Below are 18,326 nucleotides of genomic sequence, written 5' to 3'. Positions count from 1 at the left end.
TTTGAAAGCACCCTCACCATAACACAGCTGTGGCAAAGGAGGATGCACTCTGCGATGGTGCTTCATGTGTCCCATATAGATTACAGAATAGGCATGCTTCACCCATGTGAGGGAGGCTTTACAAAGCCGTTTTAAAACCCTAAAGCATTTGCCTAGATACACAATGTAGATGGGTCAGATTTTTTTTTTTTGTTACCGAGTTAAATAGCAGGTTTTTTTTGTTGTTTTTTTTTTTTTTAGATTGTATGCCATAACTTTTGCCACTAGTTATTTAATTTTATCTTTTTTAGAATGTGGAGGTGTCTCGGGATCCTGAAGAAGCTCTGGATACAGTCCCAGAACATTTTTAAAAAATGGAATTATCAAGCTGCATTTTATATTTAGTGGTTGCAATTTTTATTTTGTTGACCAGAAAACCAAGGAGACAGTAACTGCCATAACTTAACTCAAGACTTTTAGATGGACCTGCATTGGGGCACTTGTTTTTTTTTTTTAACTACCTGAATTTTTTTTTAAAATTTTTTTTTTTTATGGGTGGACCAGTTTACACTAAAATCTACACTAAGGAAGTTACCCCTCCCCACAAACTGTATTGCTTTAAAAGAAATGAAGACGACTTGGAAATAATGGTAGTCTATGGCTGCTTGATATTAAGTTTGTCCACCCAACTTTAAAAATACACCTGCGGCTTCTTCACAGGTGTTTGTTAGGTGAGACTTAAGTAAAATGTGACCCAGATGATGTTTTTAAAGCAGCATACAAAGATGATTGACCTCTATTTAGCAACTGTAACCAGGAATAGTATTTAGCGAGTCACTTATGTATGTATGAGCCAAGTATATAATGTGCCTCTTTTTGAAAATTTAAATTGCATTTTTACATGTGCAGGGACAGTTTCCTCTCTGGTATTTTTTAATTTTTGTATTTAACCTCTGGTATCTGGAGTACGTTGATGTGTTAAAGTGTCCTTGGGACACACGGTCACCTCCTTTTGTAGAGGCTATAGTACAAAGCAGCCATAATAATGCTAGAAACCTTTACTAGATTAACATGAATGTAGAAGACCATACAAAAAGTGGGGTTTGATGGTCACTAATATTTACATGGATGAAATAACACTAGATGGTTCTAGAGCAAAGTTTTATTAAATAACTATATACAATAAACTGGTTAAGAAAATATAGAACGGATCTTGGTTCTTGTCAGAGAAGGGAACATTGTAACTTTCCTCGGGATACAAGTCTGAGCCACTGAACATTTAAGGCTTTATTTTTGTAGATCCAACTCTCCTGGCATTACCAAGTGTCGGCTATTGGGTAAGACACGGCCATTCCTGAAGGTCATGAACTTTTCTGGATGTAATTTTTATTCTAATAAATACCCCACTGGTAAAAGGTCTTGCGTTTCTTTTTTGGAGGAGGGCTTAATCTACTTGTCAATTACTTTATCAAGATGACGACTCCTAGAATGATGAGCGTCTTGATGCTTGTGAGGGAGCTGGTCCTTGTGACTGAGCACACTCTGCTTCCTGTGCGTCTCTGTACTGTGTCACCCAGGACTTTGGGTCCTTTTGTTGGATCTACAAACAGAGAAAAGTTAAATTATTTAGAAATTGCAGACTAGCTATTTTAATACAGCATTTTATTTTACATACATGTCACCCATTTGCCCATAGTTAGGTGGTACAGGGGTGATAAACCATCACTTAATATAGGCAAAAGGTGCTGGAAGAAATCAGTCTTATTGTAACCATGCAAGCCATTGTGCACCAAAAGCAGAACATACATTTTTAGAAATGTTTAAGCCCCTTGGTCTTTAATTGTATTATGGGTTAGTTCAGTGTTTCCAAAACCCAGCCCTCAGGGACCCCCCTAACAGTGCATGTTTTCACATCTCCTTGCTGGAGCACAGGTGTAATCATTACTGACCAACACATTGTAACAGATTCACAGGTGCTACTAATTTTCCTGGTGACCTTAAACCTGCACTGTTAGGGGTCTTGAGGACAGGGTTTGGGAAACACTGCGTTGGTTTAATACCTACTGGGAGTAAACCTACAATAAGTTGTATTTCCTTATTGAAGAGTTGGGAGAAGCAATTGCTGATCTTTTTATAAAGAAATTCAATTAGGTTTTAGATCTTATTGGGCTGATCTGTTGGCATTTGTGGGTCCAAGGTACCTGCTGATCCTGATTTTATTGGGCAGGTGGAAACTCTGAATGATACATAACAAAAACTGTACTTCTGTATGTATGTCCACAGCACAGACTTCACCTTACCAGCTCTATTATCGTGCCCCCACAGGCCAGTCACAGTATGGCGACCATGCATGTGTAAAAGGTGTTTACACAGGAGCAAATCCCTTACCAGAGTGTAACATTAACATGCATGAGCAAATGGTAACTGTTCCTCACCAGCAACATGCACCAGGGGCTTCCTTACCTTAGAGACAAATTCCAGAATCTTCATTTTGGAGGTTTCTTTAAATGCTCTAGGTCCCCATCGGAATTCATACTCCATGGGATCTGTGTGGGGGATTTTAGTGTACTCCAGGTACCTGCAGGACAGAAATGAAGCTACTGTTGCACTAGACGAAATGTGATTTGCCTTAACTAGGTAAAGTAGGGCACAGAGCAGTTGCACATAAATAAGCTATATATAAGGAACTATAAGTGTGGTTTGAAGTTTATTTTACATGTAAAAATGGAACCTGTTAAAGTGTGTATATTTAAATTTTCTCCCTTGTGTGGAAACCTGTTAACTAGAAAAGTAATGATGATTACTACCCCAGGAGCAACTACTGACATCGTAGTCAGAAACACTGCTAAACTACTCAATAAGGGAATGCCAGGCAGAGTATTTAAAAGTAATGTGCTCATACATCCAAGTACTGCTATTAGGTGTCAGACCTGTGGACCAAGCATATTTGTGTACAAATCCATTATCTTCTATAACTGAATCTTATTTATATGGCACCACCAGGTTCCCACAGCGCTGTACACCAGATAGACTATACAGTACTGTAAAACAGTACAGAACAATAAACAAATACCAAGACTTGAGAGGCTCCATTCATATCAGTGATGAGATTAGAACAGAAGAATAGGTATAGAGCAGGGGTTCTCGAACTCTGTTTGATGCACCCTTAGCGTAACCATCATGTTTCCAAGGCAGCCATAAGCCAAAATTATTACTGGGTAGTCCCGTTTAAGTAGTTTGTTTCAAAATGACATAAGATGTATTTAGACCCCTTCACCATCATATTGTGCCCCTTTACCATATCACTGTGCCCCCCTCCTCCTTCAGCATCTACCTGGAAGAAACACTAGGCAGTAGCATAAATAGCAGAGCCCGGGAAATAGAAGTCTCTGGGTAGTAACCAAATTGGATTTCTGCTAATTGATCAAAGCAGAGTCCCCAACTTTGCTTCAGTTGCATTAAAGGATTGTCCAGGTAAGGAATAACCACATCCATGTAGAAAGCATAATCACAGATATTGCAGCCATAAGTTTCAGGAAATCTCAAAGAGCCGTTGACCAGAGACCAAAACTAAAAATGATGTGACTGAAACACGAATCCAAAAGTTTGAATCTGTTTTTCGACAGCTTGTGAATGTGTTTAGTGTGAAGATAATATGCAGTTTGTAACCCTTCAAAAGCGAACTTCCCTAGTTGTAGCATCAAGCACTCAGCTTTAAAACATCCCACTAGCTTTGTAAGTTTCCCCAAGCACAACAAAAATGGGAGAGAGGGAACACTTGACAGTTTCAAGATGGTTATTTAGAACCACACATCAGAGGCCCTCTCTAATGCAGTCTGACAGTATGGGTGAAATGACAGACTATGTATGCGCCTATGCACTGCATTAAACAAAGCCACCTATATACACCCAGACTATAACATCTATATTTCTCCTACTTAGCATGTCAAGTCCATTTATACAGTATACCATAAAAGAAATTGGAAAAGGAGCTATAGTGTACAGGATAGACAGATTTAAATAAAGTTTTCCACTATATTCATGAACACTGTAGATAAAGGTGAGTTGCTTCAGATCAGGATTCAATTTGGAGAAAGGAGCAGATTTAAAAAAAAAAAAAAAATGGGTATTCACATCTGTGCACAAGCAGCCAGACTACTTGTGTCAATGAGGCCTAGAAGTAGGGTTGGAAAACACCATACATAAGGCACCATACTTCTGACTGCATGTTACACAATACCTAGCACCACTGATGCCATTGCTTTCCAGGGATCATCCCTCTTCATGGATGTTTTGGGATGGCACATGTCCAGCTTCCAATACAGGATTTGGCATTTAGTTAAAAGCTGTGGGTATTACAGAAGCAGTTCTGTAATTGGAAGAGGTATGCAAGTGTGCATCTCTGTATAAAACATTTAGATGTAAAGTGTTCACCGTTTGTCCCCCCTCTCTCTTCCATTCACATCACACTAGCAGATGCAGAAAGCCAAGCTACCTGCCACATAATCTAATCCCACCTTCCAGAGAGTGGTTGCAGGGCCTTTGCTCCAACCGAGCTTGATATAGTCTTGATTTGACTACACAGAAGGTAAAAGCAAAGCAAGTATTATAATAGGTGTGTAGGAATGTAGATGAATAAACATATGAATTTGTCATTGTGTTGGAATTTCTTGTGTTTTTTTTTTTTAAATAGTACACTTTGTATATTGATTACATGGCCTTGAGCAAGGTAATTGAGAGAAATGCTTGGCTTCGCTTAATGCAGAATGAAGTCCACACCTGACATATACAGAGCTGCATGTTTCCAGCCAAAAAGTAGTGAGCTCTTGACCTAGTGTTGCAAAAATATTTAAAAAAACCAAAACCTGTCTATAATCCACTATTTAGAAAAATATCCGTTAGATATATTAGACATAGGGGAAGGGTGGGCACCTTAATATAGCAGGCAATATATAAGGAGATCAGGACTGTTCCCACAATCCAACCTACACCAACAGGAACAGAACACAAGCAAAGATTCATTTTTATTGGTTATACATTATATCAATGCATTTTGTCTTTTCGTTTGTGTATCATCATTGTCATTTTAACACTCTTGCTGGAGTCAGAGAGAACATCAATTCATAAACAGACAATCACAAGTCAGGCATCAGTATTCTCTATGGCACTTAACAGGGCAGTATAAAAGATTAAAACACATGCCCCATGTCACATAAATGTCACAAATCATACAATAAAAAAAAATGAAAAATGTATGCAGTGCTGAACTAAAGTATTTACCAGAGTGCTGCTAAGCACAAAGAAAAGCTGCAAGCTGCTCTGTGGTGAGATGGAAACAGCAAGGGCACTAACCCAGGCTGCTCTGAACACACCAGCATTCAATGCAAATCAGTCTCCTAATCATCATTTAAAAATTTAACAACTTACTTTTGCTTTACAAACTCATCAGTCAAAAGTTTCTTCACATCTCCAAACTCACAGTGCCTCTCCCTTGATATGGGGGAAAAAAAAAAAAAAAAGGTGAACTAAACACATCCATTTAAAAGTGTTTCATTACCACATTGTGCTTGAGAACATACCCTGGGTCAATATGCAGACGCCGCAATGTCTCCCAAATAGCAGCTGGGAAAAACAAAAGTACATTTTATTACAATTGCATATAAATAATGATTTTTATACTTCCATTAAATCATTCTCTCTGAATCTAAAGGTGGACAGTGGTACTTTGGGGGCTATAGACGCTCATCTTGGAATTTGGACACAAGTCAGAACTGGTCCTCAGTCTGCTGGGAATGCACTTGTTTTCTAACTAAACCCCAATGACAGAACTAGGAGGAATCAAAATGAGGATTAAACCCAAGATTCAACAACTTTAAAACTTAAATCAGGAGAAGACATATAAAGGTGGCAGCTCACTGTCCCCCAATGAATTCAGAGACAATGCTTTAACCCAAGCATAAAAATCAATTTTTCGTATTCATACTTTGGGGGACACTGGAAGTTTGAGGACATCCGCAAGCTGCTCCTACTCAAGGGAACACCAAGTTGTGATGCGCAGCACCGTTGCACCAAAACTGGAATCTTGTTGACGCATTAAAGCTTTATGAACTGAAGACCAGGTGGCAGTACAGCACAACTGCTCAGTCGAGGCCGTATGCTACATTACCCAGGAGGCACTCGCCAGTCTGATAGAAGGTGCCCTCACAATTACGGAAACAGGTTGCCTTGCTGCAACAGGTGAGGTACCGATGTAATCCACTTAGAGGACCAAAAGATCTGTTCACCTCAAGTTCTATGAACATATGTCCTCACAGCCATGACAACATCCAAAGAGTAGAAGAGGGATCTCTTCAGAGAACTACCCTGGTCTAAGGCCAGAATTACAATAGCCTGACTTAGATGAAACTCAGGAGACCACTTTGGGCTGAAAAAAAAGGGGTGTTTTGACGGCTAAACAGGTCATCATGAAAGATGGGGGGGGAATGTATGAAGGTTGCATGTGCATCACTCACTCTAAGAAAGTATGCACTTCCAGTAAAATTGTCAGTTGTCTCTGAAAGAAAACAAAAAGAGGTAGCAAACCCCCTTTTCACATCAAGGCATGCAAGTCTTCCGGCACTCTATAATATTGGGTTCAAAAGGAGACGATGCTTAGGGCTAGAAAGCCAAACACCATTTCAGAGAAAACCGGTTAGCCTTAAACGAATCATAGCATCAGCCACATTCATCCCTAGTGATGAAAGGGCCTCTACTTAACAGGTTTTGTCTTAGAAGCATGACAGGCCAGCTGCTTTTTTTGAGAATGTCTGTGTACCAGCAGAATACACTCTACCTTTTCTAGAACTCATGGAAGCATTGCAACTGGTGGGAACAGATAAATCAGATGAAAGTTCCAAGAGACTGATGTGGTGTCTATCAACACCACCTTCAGATCCCTTGACCTCAAGAAACTCTCCACTTTCTGGTTCAGAGATACCAATATGTCTACAACTGACTGATCCAGTTTTCCCCACAATCTGTTGACCAACGTACAGGTGAAGGGACCATTCCCCAGGGTCTAGGACATGCCTGCTGAAACAATCTGCCTCCCAGTTTTCCACAACTGGTATGAACACATGCGCCACGATAGCTGGAACATTTTGCTCTGCCAATCGCATCTTTCATGGCAAAGGAGCTTTGTGCCTCAAATGGTTGAGGTACGCCACTGCTATGGCATTGGCCAACAGATTCTTTAGGGCCTTTCCTTGAAACAGACTCTGCTATTTCATGTTGGATGGTCTCTCGCCAACTCAATCTTTCAAAAAAAAAAAAAAAAAGGTAATGTTCCCAACATGATCATAAATCCCACCCTGCAAGCTTGCTGCCTAGGTGTGTTCCTTGTCTCAGAACTATCCTTTGTTCCCCTCAGACTATATTTAACTCATGTTTCATGCATCTTTAAAAAACAAAAACACCACTCACTAATTGATGCACTCATCGCCCTCATTGACTTTTGCAATTCCCTCCTTACTGGACTTTCCCAAATCAGATGCTCACCCCCACAATCTATTTTGTAGCTGGACCGATTTTTCTTGCAAATGGTTCTTCCTCTGCATCGGTTGCCCGTTTTATACAGAATCAAATATCAAAAAAAATAAATAAAAGAAAAAAACACTTCTAGTAACAGACAAGCCATCAACAAAACTGCACCTGCATACGTCTCCTCAGTAGTCTCAAAATATCAACCAACTCAACACCTTCGTTCTGCATCTCTAATCCACTCATTACATCTTCCCATTCCTAGTTACAGGACTTTTTTTTTAGGATGCACCCACTTTGTAGAATTCCCTCCCTCACACAATAAGACTTTCCTCTGGTCTTTAAACCCTCTCTCAAAACCCACCTCTTCGGGCAAGCTTATAATATTCCTCAACCACCCTCTTAGCTTCCCTACGTTACCCCATTATCACCCTTTACATAAGACCACAACCGTCTGAGCCCCTGACCAACATTGCTGTGTGAATGGATCATATGTCCCACTACACAGTCTAACTCTGCGTTCTGGGTGGACCAATATGCCATGTGTAGAACTTGAAACAAACAGGACAGATTGCGCTGCGGAGAATTTGTGTTGGTATAACTCAATAAAAGAACCTAGAGGATCCTCCCATCACAATAAATAACCAATTGAATAGTATCACATGAATATTATTCATGTGATACTATGCAATTGGTTATTTATTGTGATGGGAGGATCCTCTAGGTTCTTTTATTGAATTATACCAACACAAATTCTCCGCAGCGCAATCTGTCCTGTTTGTTTTTGGTGTATATACATTCGTGTATTTCTGTGGTTGTTGTGCAATAAACCACGACAGTGCAGCAGCGGAGATTGGTGTTATCCCTTTTCTATATATATTTTTAGTCAAACACTATCTCGTAAAGAGACCCCCAAATAAACCCTTATTGGTGGGATTCCTCCGCCTACATAGTGTGCGCCATTAACCCTTTATGGGATTATGTGTAGAACTTGACCTCATGTATCAGACTCCCATTGTCCTATAGATTATAAGCTTGTGAGCAGGGCCCTCTTACCTCTCTGTAAGACCAAGTATTGTTTTATTACTGAATTTGCTCCCAATTGTAAAGCGCTATGGAATTTGCAGGCACTATATGATGAGAAAGTGTTCTCAAACTAGATTGTTGAACACTGCTTTCAGTTAAAAGCACAATTATCAGAAGCTTTTATTTTCTCTGGAGATTCTATAGGTCTAGGTAATCTCTTGCACATGTGCTTGAAGCAAAGTTTGCAGATACCACACTGATCAGCAGATCTTTTCTACCTGGACAAACAGTCACCCCCCCCTGGACCTCAGAAAAGCAGCTGTATTTGCAATAATCTTCTTGAACACCCTTGGCACAGCCGCTAGGCTGAAAGGTAGAACCCGAAATTGAAAGAAATGAGTGTGAATGGCAAATATAAAGTCACTGGTGTCCTTATCAAAATATCCATGTAAGCATCCTTTAAGTCCATGGACACCATAAAAAAGTTCTGAGCCATGCTGTGTACGACAGACCTCAACAACTCCTTCTTGAATCTGTCCACCCGAAGCTGAGTGTTTGCCTATTTTGAATCTAAAGAAGCTAGATAGACCAGCCTGATTTGTGGACCATGAAGAGACTTGATTGGAGTACCAACTCTCTCTGGCTTTCCGGAAGTGGAATTAGCACCACTGAAGAGATTGAGTACTGAATGGTTTCCCATAGGGCAAAAAATAAAATGCATCACAGTCTTTCTGAAAACAGAAAGAGGTGGTGAAAATCCATCTGGGCTGGTACTCCAGGAAATAGGGCGTATCCACAAATTAAGATTCCTCTCACCCGGCATCTGAGGTGGAACCATACGACCAGTCCCGAAAGATAAGCAGACAGGCTTTCATGACAGGAGTTGTGGGGAGATTGCCTGTCAGGCGACTGTTGGTCTGAGTGCTTGGAAGCTGGTCACTTAGCAGACCAAGTCAGATTCCCACTCCGACAACCCCTAACAGCAACCATACAGAACACCCAACTCCTACGGGCACTTGAATTGAACCGAATTTCCAGCAGACTGAGGGGAAGGAGTTCAGTCTTGTTTTTAAATTTAAATATGCCCAAACTCCAGGAGGAGCTTCTCTACACCAATGTGACAGTGTCTCCCAATAAGATGATTGCAAAGTATTTTACACAAATACAAAAGGATAAATTTAGCAAGTTGCTGCAAAGTAATGTCCAAATATACAATAGAGCACACTACTAATCTTTGCACTAGTGAAAAATAAAGACATAAATGTTTTCCTTCTGATGAAAAGGCTAGCAAAATACCATCCCTGGAGAACTCATTTACATCCAGTAGAGGGCACACCTACATCTTCAGTCAAGCATAATAATAGGGAGTGTTTATGATACTGAACAGTCCAGAAATAGGATGGTCATTTCAGCATTGACAGAACCAGACTAAACTTTCACATGCAAGCAACACAGAAGACATTGTGACAACATATGAAAACGGTGTTTTATGGTCCTTAAATGGTTTTCAGTGAATAACTACTTACACTCTTTGGCATGGTTCCCCTTCATGAAGATGATGCTCAGAATTAGTGTAAGCAAACCCAGTTTAGCAGTGTTGTCATCCCTGCAATAGAAAGGGAGTGTGTTTCAAAGTGAGATAGTTTGACTCAGTCACTGTCCCAAGTGTAAAGATAATTCCAGCTAGAGTAGCGCTATAGTAATACAATGTTCAGAACACATTGTTAGTAAACCGTTAGGAACCTAAGGTTCAGTCTTCATTTGCAACAGTAATCGGTTTAGAGCTTGTTGGTATATTTTGTCTAATTAGCAAACTAAGCTTATGTATACATTTTAAATGATGTGCAGTAAGGCACTCTCCAAAATGAACACTTGTACTAATAAAAGGGTCCATTCAGTGTATAAGTGACTAGAGATTTCTCAGAGTTGCGCCCCCATTCGCCCTCGGAACACAATGAGCTCCTCAGAACGTATACTTGAGGGACTGAAAATAAGGCACAAGGAGCGTGAGCAATTGTGACTCCCATTTGCTGCAAACTAGATAGATGGTGATTCATCTCTACTTGAATAACTGCTAATTCCATCCCAGAGGTGTTGAATAGACTGGCATGTGGTAACTGCTTAACTCCGTGTCCTCCCCTGTCATGTTCATAGAACTATTCAAGAGCCTTCCTAACGAGGTTTTATTATTAAAACATATGGTTTCAAATTAAAGGAACCCTAAACCAAACAACCCAGAGTCCCACCAAGGGTCTTACACTTTCAGTCCATCTCCTGTCACACGGTCCAGTCTATTTATAAGAATATACACGTGGTTCTTGGGGTCAATTTCCTCCAACTGAAATCCAAACACCTACAAGGGAAACGGAGTGGTTTACAACACACACTGTATAAATATATGTTTAATAGTGGCATGATTTGGAGTGTAGTATGAGGCGCATCTCTGCAGGTGGCGTCTGGAGAACGTTTAATAGGTTACCAAATATCTTCAAAATAGGGCAAAAGGTACAGTGTCAATGAATAGAATTATAATTTTTTTATTTTTTTTTAAAGACATCTGACAATCCTTTGAAAATAAAGGATGAAAACCATTAGGTGACAAGTTACACAGATTATAACTTTTTTTTATATTTTGGTCTATATGTTGATTATATGAGACAACTGCTGAATATTGTTATCTTGTTCCGAGGAGGATTTCTGCAAGTTACTTTGTTCTTTGTGCTCCACAGTTCTCTATTTAGCAAGCAACTAACTAGTTATCTATGGCCTTATGGGCGTGGAGACTCTCTGGACTGACGTAAGTTGAACACCCTCTCTTTAGTTACACCTCTTTCTAGTGCCTCAGTCTGTCCTTGTCCCCACAGAACGAGCTTATAAGACATAACAATAGGTATATGTCCGACTGATTGCTGCCTAGGATTCAAAGAAAGCTCCCAATTGGTGAAAACTTCTAAGAATCTGCCGCAGGTGGACCCGATAACCAGAAGTGTATATCATCCAACTGAACAACTAATTCGTGAATATAAGTCATGCACTCACCTAAAGTCTCTTCCTGAAGTGTTCTTGCACGAGACACAGAACTGGTATCACAAGAGAATTTCCTCCAATCTTCTGTCGCCTACCATCACTGGTCTTGTGTGAGAGCATTACATATGTTGGAGGAAAAACGCAAACCTAGTCTACACCTCTGAGCACTTAAAAAAAAAAAAAGACATGGACACTTCCCTCAGCTTTATTAGGCCATGCCACTGATGGTATTTGACAGCAATATTCAGAGAACACTAGGGTTTGTTTTGTATTCCTAGCTTACATTTGAATTCTTCACTTCCTCGAAGAAAGAGCCCACAGAAGCGTTCACCAAGAGATCACATAAGGTGTTTTAATGTACTTTTATAGGAAATGGCAAAACTTATTCAGTAATGGTTGTTCAATTAGACGATCTACACCTCCATCTCCAACTCCACCAGGTTCTTCCAGGTTGTGTTTACAGATTGTGCACAGAATTACCTGTACGTGTGTTATTTCTGGAGAAGGAAGGCAGGTAATGATCAATACTGAAACCCCTCCATTGCAGTGTTCCCATCTGCAGTTCATGATAGAGTCCTTTCTCTTCGTAGTCCAGTGTATGGGTAAAAGGAACGATTTTTTTTTAACTTACCGTATATACTCGAGTATAAGCCGACCCGAATATAAGCCGAGGACTGCAGAAAACTGGGAAAACTTATTGACTCGGGTATAAGCTGAGGGGGAGGGGGGCTTTTTCAGCAGAAAAAAAATGTGCTGAAAAACTCGTCTTATACACGAGTATATATGGTACATTTTCTAGAGCTGTACCTTCACATCCCAATCAATCTCTATTCTATCAAAGGCTTCGAGCAAACTCACTACCAGTTTTGGGCCTTACATTTTGGCCAATAAAGCAAGAAATTGAAGTTACTGTACTCTCTATACAAGTCCTAATGAAATCCCTTAACCATTGTGTATTATTGCTATACCTCTGCTGGTAACAAGCATGTGTAGCACCCAACAATGCAGGCTTACGAGAAAGTGATTTCATGGATGTCCTGATGTATTGATTACCCAAACTCACCTCCATCAGTGCCTTCTTGGCACGGATAAATATTTCTAGATACACATCCTTGTATTCCTTAACCACATTCTTTACAATATCTGCAAATAATGAATAAGAGATTTTTTGTTGACATTTTTATGAATTGTCAGATTAAGTAGGTCTCAATTAGAACTACCTTTATAAAAAAAAAAAACAAGTGGGATAATTCTTGTCCAATTATTGACCTGCATATGATCAACTACTTCATTAACGAAAGTTGTATGCCCATTCATGACCAGACCCATTTTTAATGGTTTGGTGATGTCTCTCACCTGAAAAAGCTTTTCAATTTTTAATTCAGTTTAATCAAACCGATTTTATACTGATCTTTTTCAAGCATGTTGGAATAAATATCTTTTTATACATCTTTTCATAATATAAAAAAAATGCAGTACTGTAAATTGATAAGAACAGTGGGCTATATGGTACCTGCCCAGGAGATTGATCAACAGGAATCCCTCTCCCCTTATTACCCCTGCTCCTCCACGGTTCATCATTAGCAAATTAAGGATACAATGCCAGGAGCACAAGGCATACAAAATGAGGCTGGTTGTCCTGCAAGCAGTTAGGCATTCTGCCCAGATAAAACTATGCACTATAAAAGGGCATTGGGCACCTTGTTTTAGGGTTGGCGCCTATGAGTCCGACATATCCACAGAGAACCATGGAAAATAACCAGGATCTGCACTACTGCAGTCCGATTCCTGACTTTACACCCATTAGGTCATCAGGGAAATTGTTCAATAAGAGCAGAAGTGTCAAGTGGCCAGTGCTGCAGTGTTAATTGCTAAAGGTGCACTGGGCAGCTGCAACAGCAGGTACCTGGTGTGACAATATACTGGTGCAATGGTCTGTAGGAGAGGCAGGAAATTGGGTTTTTAGTTGTAATTGTATTACACTAAACAAAACTGGAAACATTGGTATACTACTATCTTAGGAGTACTAAAACTATAGAAAAGAGTAAGTTTAGTACCCAATTCCCTTTCTCCTACTCCATGAAAGCCAGTATAAGCGAGGTCTCTCTCCAGCCCAACAGCAGGTGTAAGACAAAAGAACACTAAGAAACAATCTTTTCAACAGATGGTTAGGAGAAATGAAGATCACAGATCTGAAGGTAAGTTGTGTACTCATGAATCGGCCCGTTCAACTGGACTGTCAATAATTGGTGAAATTGTTTCAGAAACTGCATAGGTGTGTACAGAGCTGCATTGTGCCCAACAAAATAGAAGAATGGTCAATGGAAATACTTAGAGAAAAAAAAAGGTTCCTGAGCAGCAGATAAAGATTGGTGGTACATGTAAATGTATACAATGTGCACACACACAAGGGGGACAGTACTTTAAGAAATTGGAGCTCCTCCCACTATATATTAAAGCCTGCTGGGAGTGAGTTATTTTACTAATTAAGCCCCACAGGACATGAGTAAAATAATGTCCTCAGACAATAAAATTAGACTTCATCCCCTAGCCTGCTGGGAGTAAAAGGACAAGTTGTTCAGATTCTGTGTCAGGTTTTTTTTGTTTGTTTTTTCATAGCCCCAGGAAGACGCTCCGCTGGCACATCTTGGGGTGTGAAGAAAGCGGGGTCTCTAATTATAGGTGCTTTAACAAACAATAAATGTGCGAGCGCTTGTTCTTTTGTCCTACACCCGTACTGGATGGAAGGAAGGAATAGGGAAGTCTGCATTGAATTATTCATTCTGCACAACAAGCAAAAAACAACAAAAGAGAAAACAAAAAACATGAACACATCTTCATAGATCAAAGTCCATTTGAATATCACACAAGATTAAACATGCAAGATTTTGTTTTGGTTTGTAGTTTGTTTTTAAACAACCACCAAACCAGAAGTAGTTGCAAAAATATTTTTCCTGGAACATATTAGCTGCCAAATAAAGAAGTCATAAGCAATTTAGTCTGCCTAAACTTTGAGTCCTGCATTGTTACTATGCAGGCTCATTTTTTTTTCCATTTAACCAAATTACCTGAAACACTTTAAGCAATTGTTAGACATATGAAATTGGAGATCAAATTTCATGTTTTCCACAAACGGTTGCATAAATCTTATGAGAGATGTTGCCCATAGGCAACATTTACAAAGATATCCAACCTAACACCACAATGAGTGTATTGGGCCATCTCTATCTTTCATACTTCACCGCAAGAGCTTTAAAAAGACAAACCTGCACGCTTAATTGGCAACTTCTTCTGGTCTCTGATCAGCAGGTATTGTACCACTTCACCCACCTACAAAATAGAAAAATCAAAATCATTTTCTGACTTTGGCTAACCAATTTAACAAGCAGATGGGGGATCTGGGACAAAGCCTCCTTGTAAGTTTTCTTGAGCCGTCCTACAACCTCAAACTGCTAGGATGGGAGGCATTTACTGAATGAATCTATTGACTGAATGATTACAATGCCTGTCCGGTTAGAGGGCACATTCACTTCATTATTCGTACTCCAGCAGATCTAACTACACTGCAGATAACCTTAAAGTGAGGGATTAAACTTCTGCCGATAACATGTCCCATCCAACTTGGAGTGGCATAACTTATGTTCATGTCTGAATTTGCTGTGTGAAACATTTCCATTACCCAAAAGTAAATCAAAGATTTAGATTTCTGTATACTGCTCTACATCTCATTTTCAAACACACCCCTCTATAGTGCTTTATGTAAGGGTCAGAAAAGGAATGGAACATATATTATGTTTAATAAACTCACCTTGCCCAATCTTGGATCCTCTCCACTGGGACTCATCTTTGCCAAGGTAAGTCCATCATGGCTGACAATTTCCCATAGTTACGCAACAAAGATCAAACACACAATCTGTTCATGTTGGCTGTCGACCATGACAGGCTTACCACCACAAAGAGGAACCAGGACACTAAGAATCCATATACTTTTTATTTTTTTAATAAAATCATTAAATAGCTGCCCCTTAACACACTGTAGTGAGTTTTGGGTGGAAAATCCCTTTAACTAAATATGAAAGGATTGGTAAAGGGCTTTGCAGAATACAATATAGGTAGTCATCTAATGTAGTATCTGGCCATTTGCAAATCACCATGAAAGTCTATGTATGCAATCGCTCAGTTAGTTAAATGCTATAACCATTTACTACAGTTTTCCAATCTTTTGACAACCAACAATGACAGTAAATACAAATTTAGAAAAGGCTTAGGTAAAAAAAAATATGACAAACTACATGCGTCAGTACATTGGATGGCACATTTAAAACAAACTTGTGGACCTGTACCTTAAGGTTCACTTGTTCAGCAGAATGCTTGACCAAGTTTTTTTGCACCTGGGATGGGGACTGTGTTTGCGTGAGATTAAAGTCATCCTCCATATCCACATCTTGTCCCTGCACAGACAGACAAAAAAACAAAAACAACATATGTAAAAGAAGTAATGAGGGTAATCTTTAACATTACTACATTAAATTAAAAAAAAAAAATAATATTTTGCTGCAGACAACTGCAGAGTTGTTAAAACACAAACAAAAATAAGAGACCCCCCCTTGCAGAATAGCACATGAGCAAAGATTTTATTCCAGATTAAAAACTCAAAGATCATGAACCATAACTAGACCACCAATGCTATAAAAAAACAAATGACATGTAAACATAAAATGCTGGTAAAAGAAATAATAATTAACATACACAGAGTTTAAACAGACAAAACAAGTGTACTGCAAGCTGCACCATGAAAAAATACAATCTTCAAGATTTCATTAGGACTTAGCATTGCAGCAGTGTATTTCTTTGTGGTGTGGTATAAACAGCCAAGGTAGGGTCTCACCAAAGGCTGCTCTGAGCACACCAACCTATAGAGAACAGTTAAAAAGAAGAAAGGTGGGGAACAAACTAACATGTACCTGAAGTTGTCGAGAATCCTGATAAAGACTAGGCCGTCCTCTCCTCTTCTGCTGCGACATGGCTGTTGGACCTGAAATAAACTGTGCACTAAGTCCAATGCATTCTGAGTAACACAAATATTTACAACCATAATATTAGAAAAATAAATAAATAAAAAGATGGTCATAACACACTAAATATAAAAAAAGTGCGTTTTACAAGCAAACCTAAGCAAAAAAGAGCAAAGACAGATAGACAAGGAAGTACAAGTAAACATGTGCAACGCATAATAATTTCCCAGTAAACTTAAACCCTGATGTACCCATATATTTCCTTTTTATCACTGGCTGCAGTAATAAAAGATGCCAAGCTCACATTTTCTGTCTTGCTCCTTCTAAGCTCAGCAGGGTATTTAGACCTGTATTCTTTCAATATATTCATCTCTGTGCAATCACATATTTACTGTACTTCGTGCACCAGTCACAAAATGGAAACATTGACCACTAAATGTTTCTAATATGTTATTTCTCCATCAGTCCACTATACACACAGAAGTCAACATATTAAACTAAAGACCAGGGACAGGTGGTGCTGAGCAGGTCTAAGCATGTCACAAGTTGCACTGTCTAATTTTATGTATTTAAAATGTTAACCTAATTGATTTAATTATCCTGTCAATGGAATACAATTAGGTAGTGGGAATTGCAGTAAGTACAATAAGATTACATTGTGCAGTTGGATAACACCAAAGGGGGGGGGGGGGGGGGGGGAGAAAAAAAAAAAAAAAAAGGCATTTACAGGGACAAATATTTAAAACCTGGTTCTGTCCCCAGGAGATATGGGCATCTGGTATACAGGCAGAACAAATGCTTCTATAATGTCACCAATTCCTAATGCATGAATAGTTAGCACCAGTCCCCATAGCAAAGTCTGGTGGCTGATCCAATGTTGACAGTCCACTATATGGAGGCTGCCTTCTACTCTTCAGATGTGTAGTGAAGCCGCAATACAGAAGCATATGTGATAGATAGAGATAGATAGATAGATAGATAGATAGATAGATAGATATATTATATATATATATATATATATATATATATATATATCTATGTATAATATACACGCATACATACACCCCAGGTGATTGAAAGGTCATGGGCGGCAGGTTAGTCTCAGGTATTCCTATGATCATGCATAATCTTTGAACAGACAAATATATGATCACAGATTACCAAATCAATATGCTGTCGTGTAAAGGGATAAATATATAAAACAGTCTAGAGAGCGACGGGGTGAGGGCGCCAACTACAATAGTACATTACCAATTACTGCCCATTAAAGCTGCAAGGAAAGAATACGAAGAACGTAGCTATGCACAGACTGGACGCTGCTGTATTACTGACATTACTATACTGAGTACGATACAGCCCCCGCCGTCCTCACCCGGCACTCGCCCGCACACACCTCACACTGCTGCAGCCACAAAGCGAAAGTAACTCTGCGGCACCATAACACACCGGCTCCGCCCCTTCCTCCCTACGTAGTTCTATCACGTGATGTGTGCTTGACGCGGGAAAAAGGGAAGGAGTTGATTGGCTGTTTCATTGGCGCCCGTTATAGTTGAGTTGAAGTCTGTAAGGACCTAATCTAATTAACATGTAGATAACATGACGCCTGACATGCTATGTCCAGTGGTAGATGAAACACAATGATGATCATCATCATCATCATCATTTATTTATATAGCGCCAACGTATTCCGTAGCGCTTTACAATTGGGGACAAACGTAATACACTAATAAACAAACTGGGTAAAACAGACAAAGAGGTGAG

At 39.5% G+C, this 18,326-nt stretch overlaps 2 protein-coding genes and 1 non-coding gene across 6 annotated transcripts in view; 1 reads left to right on the top strand and 2 right to left on the bottom strand.

Annotated features, from left to right (window-relative positions):
- Positions 1 to 1,179, top strand: part of PFKFB1 (6-phosphofructo-2-kinase/fructose-2,6-biphosphatase 1) — a 34,069-nt gene extending 32,890 nt beyond the window's left edge. For both annotated transcript variants that reach the window (XM_075184943.1, XM_075184942.1), the window contains exon 14: positions 291 to 1,179. In XM_075184943.1, the coding sequence (XP_075041044.1) occupies positions 291 to 350 (60 nt within the window). In that variant the 3' untranslated portion in view covers positions 351 to 1,179. The remainder of the gene's footprint in view (positions 1 to 290) is intronic.
- LOC142100974 (non-structural maintenance of chromosomes element 3 homolog) lies at positions 1,127 to 18,061 on the bottom strand. Of its 3 annotated transcripts, none has more exons than XM_075184944.1 (11): positions 17,959 to 18,061; positions 16,515 to 16,585; positions 15,894 to 16,001; positions 14,817 to 14,880; positions 12,614 to 12,693; positions 10,782 to 10,876; positions 10,050 to 10,129; positions 5,559 to 5,601; positions 5,407 to 5,469; positions 2,443 to 2,557; positions 1,127 to 1,579 (listed from the first exon to the last, which is right to left on the bottom strand). In XM_075184944.1, exons 2-11 carry the CDS (start codon positions 16,572 to 16,574, stop codon positions 1,463 to 1,465), a joined length of 825 nt encoding a protein of 274 aa, XP_075041045.1. In that variant the 5' UTR covers positions 16,575 to 16,585; positions 17,959 to 18,061; the 3' UTR covers positions 1,127 to 1,462. The 3 variants fall into 3 exon arrangements, with proteins under 3 accessions (XP_075041045.1, XP_075041047.1, XP_075041046.1); XM_075184946.1 differs by having other exon boundaries at positions 17,938 to 17,997; XM_075184945.1 differs by having other exon boundaries at positions 17,898 to 17,971.
- LOC142102661 (small nucleolar RNA SNORA11) lies at positions 16,322 to 16,462 on the bottom strand. Its single transcript, XR_012679314.1, has one exon. It is a non-coding gene; the product is annotated as a small nucleolar RNA SNORA11 (small nucleolar RNA).
- Positions 18,062 to 18,326: the final 265 nt, after the last annotated feature.

This window comes from Mixophyes fleayi, chromosome 9, assembly GCF_038048845.1.
Source record: "Mixophyes fleayi isolate aMixFle1 chromosome 9, aMixFle1.hap1, whole genome shotgun sequence".
Taxonomy (NCBI): domain Eukaryota; kingdom Metazoa; phylum Chordata; class Amphibia; order Anura; family Limnodynastidae; genus Mixophyes; species Mixophyes fleayi.
The sequence above is the reverse complement of the archived record's forward strand: the minus strand, read 5'-3'. Positions and strand labels throughout refer to the sequence as shown.

Coding starts and splice junctions, on each gene's coding strand:
- LOC142100974 (XM_075184944.1), bottom strand. CDS start 16,574: ATGTCGCAGCAGAAGAGGAGAGGACGGCCTAGTCTTTATCAGGATTCT. Junction 12,694..14,816: donor GTTGCCAATTAAGCGTGCAG/GTTTGTCTTTTT, acceptor CATTATTTGCAG/ATATTGTAAAGAATGTGGTT. Junction 5,602..10,049: donor GGGGAACCATGCCAAAGAGT/GTAAGTAGTTAT, acceptor TGTTTTTCCCAG/CTGCTATTTGGGAGACATTG.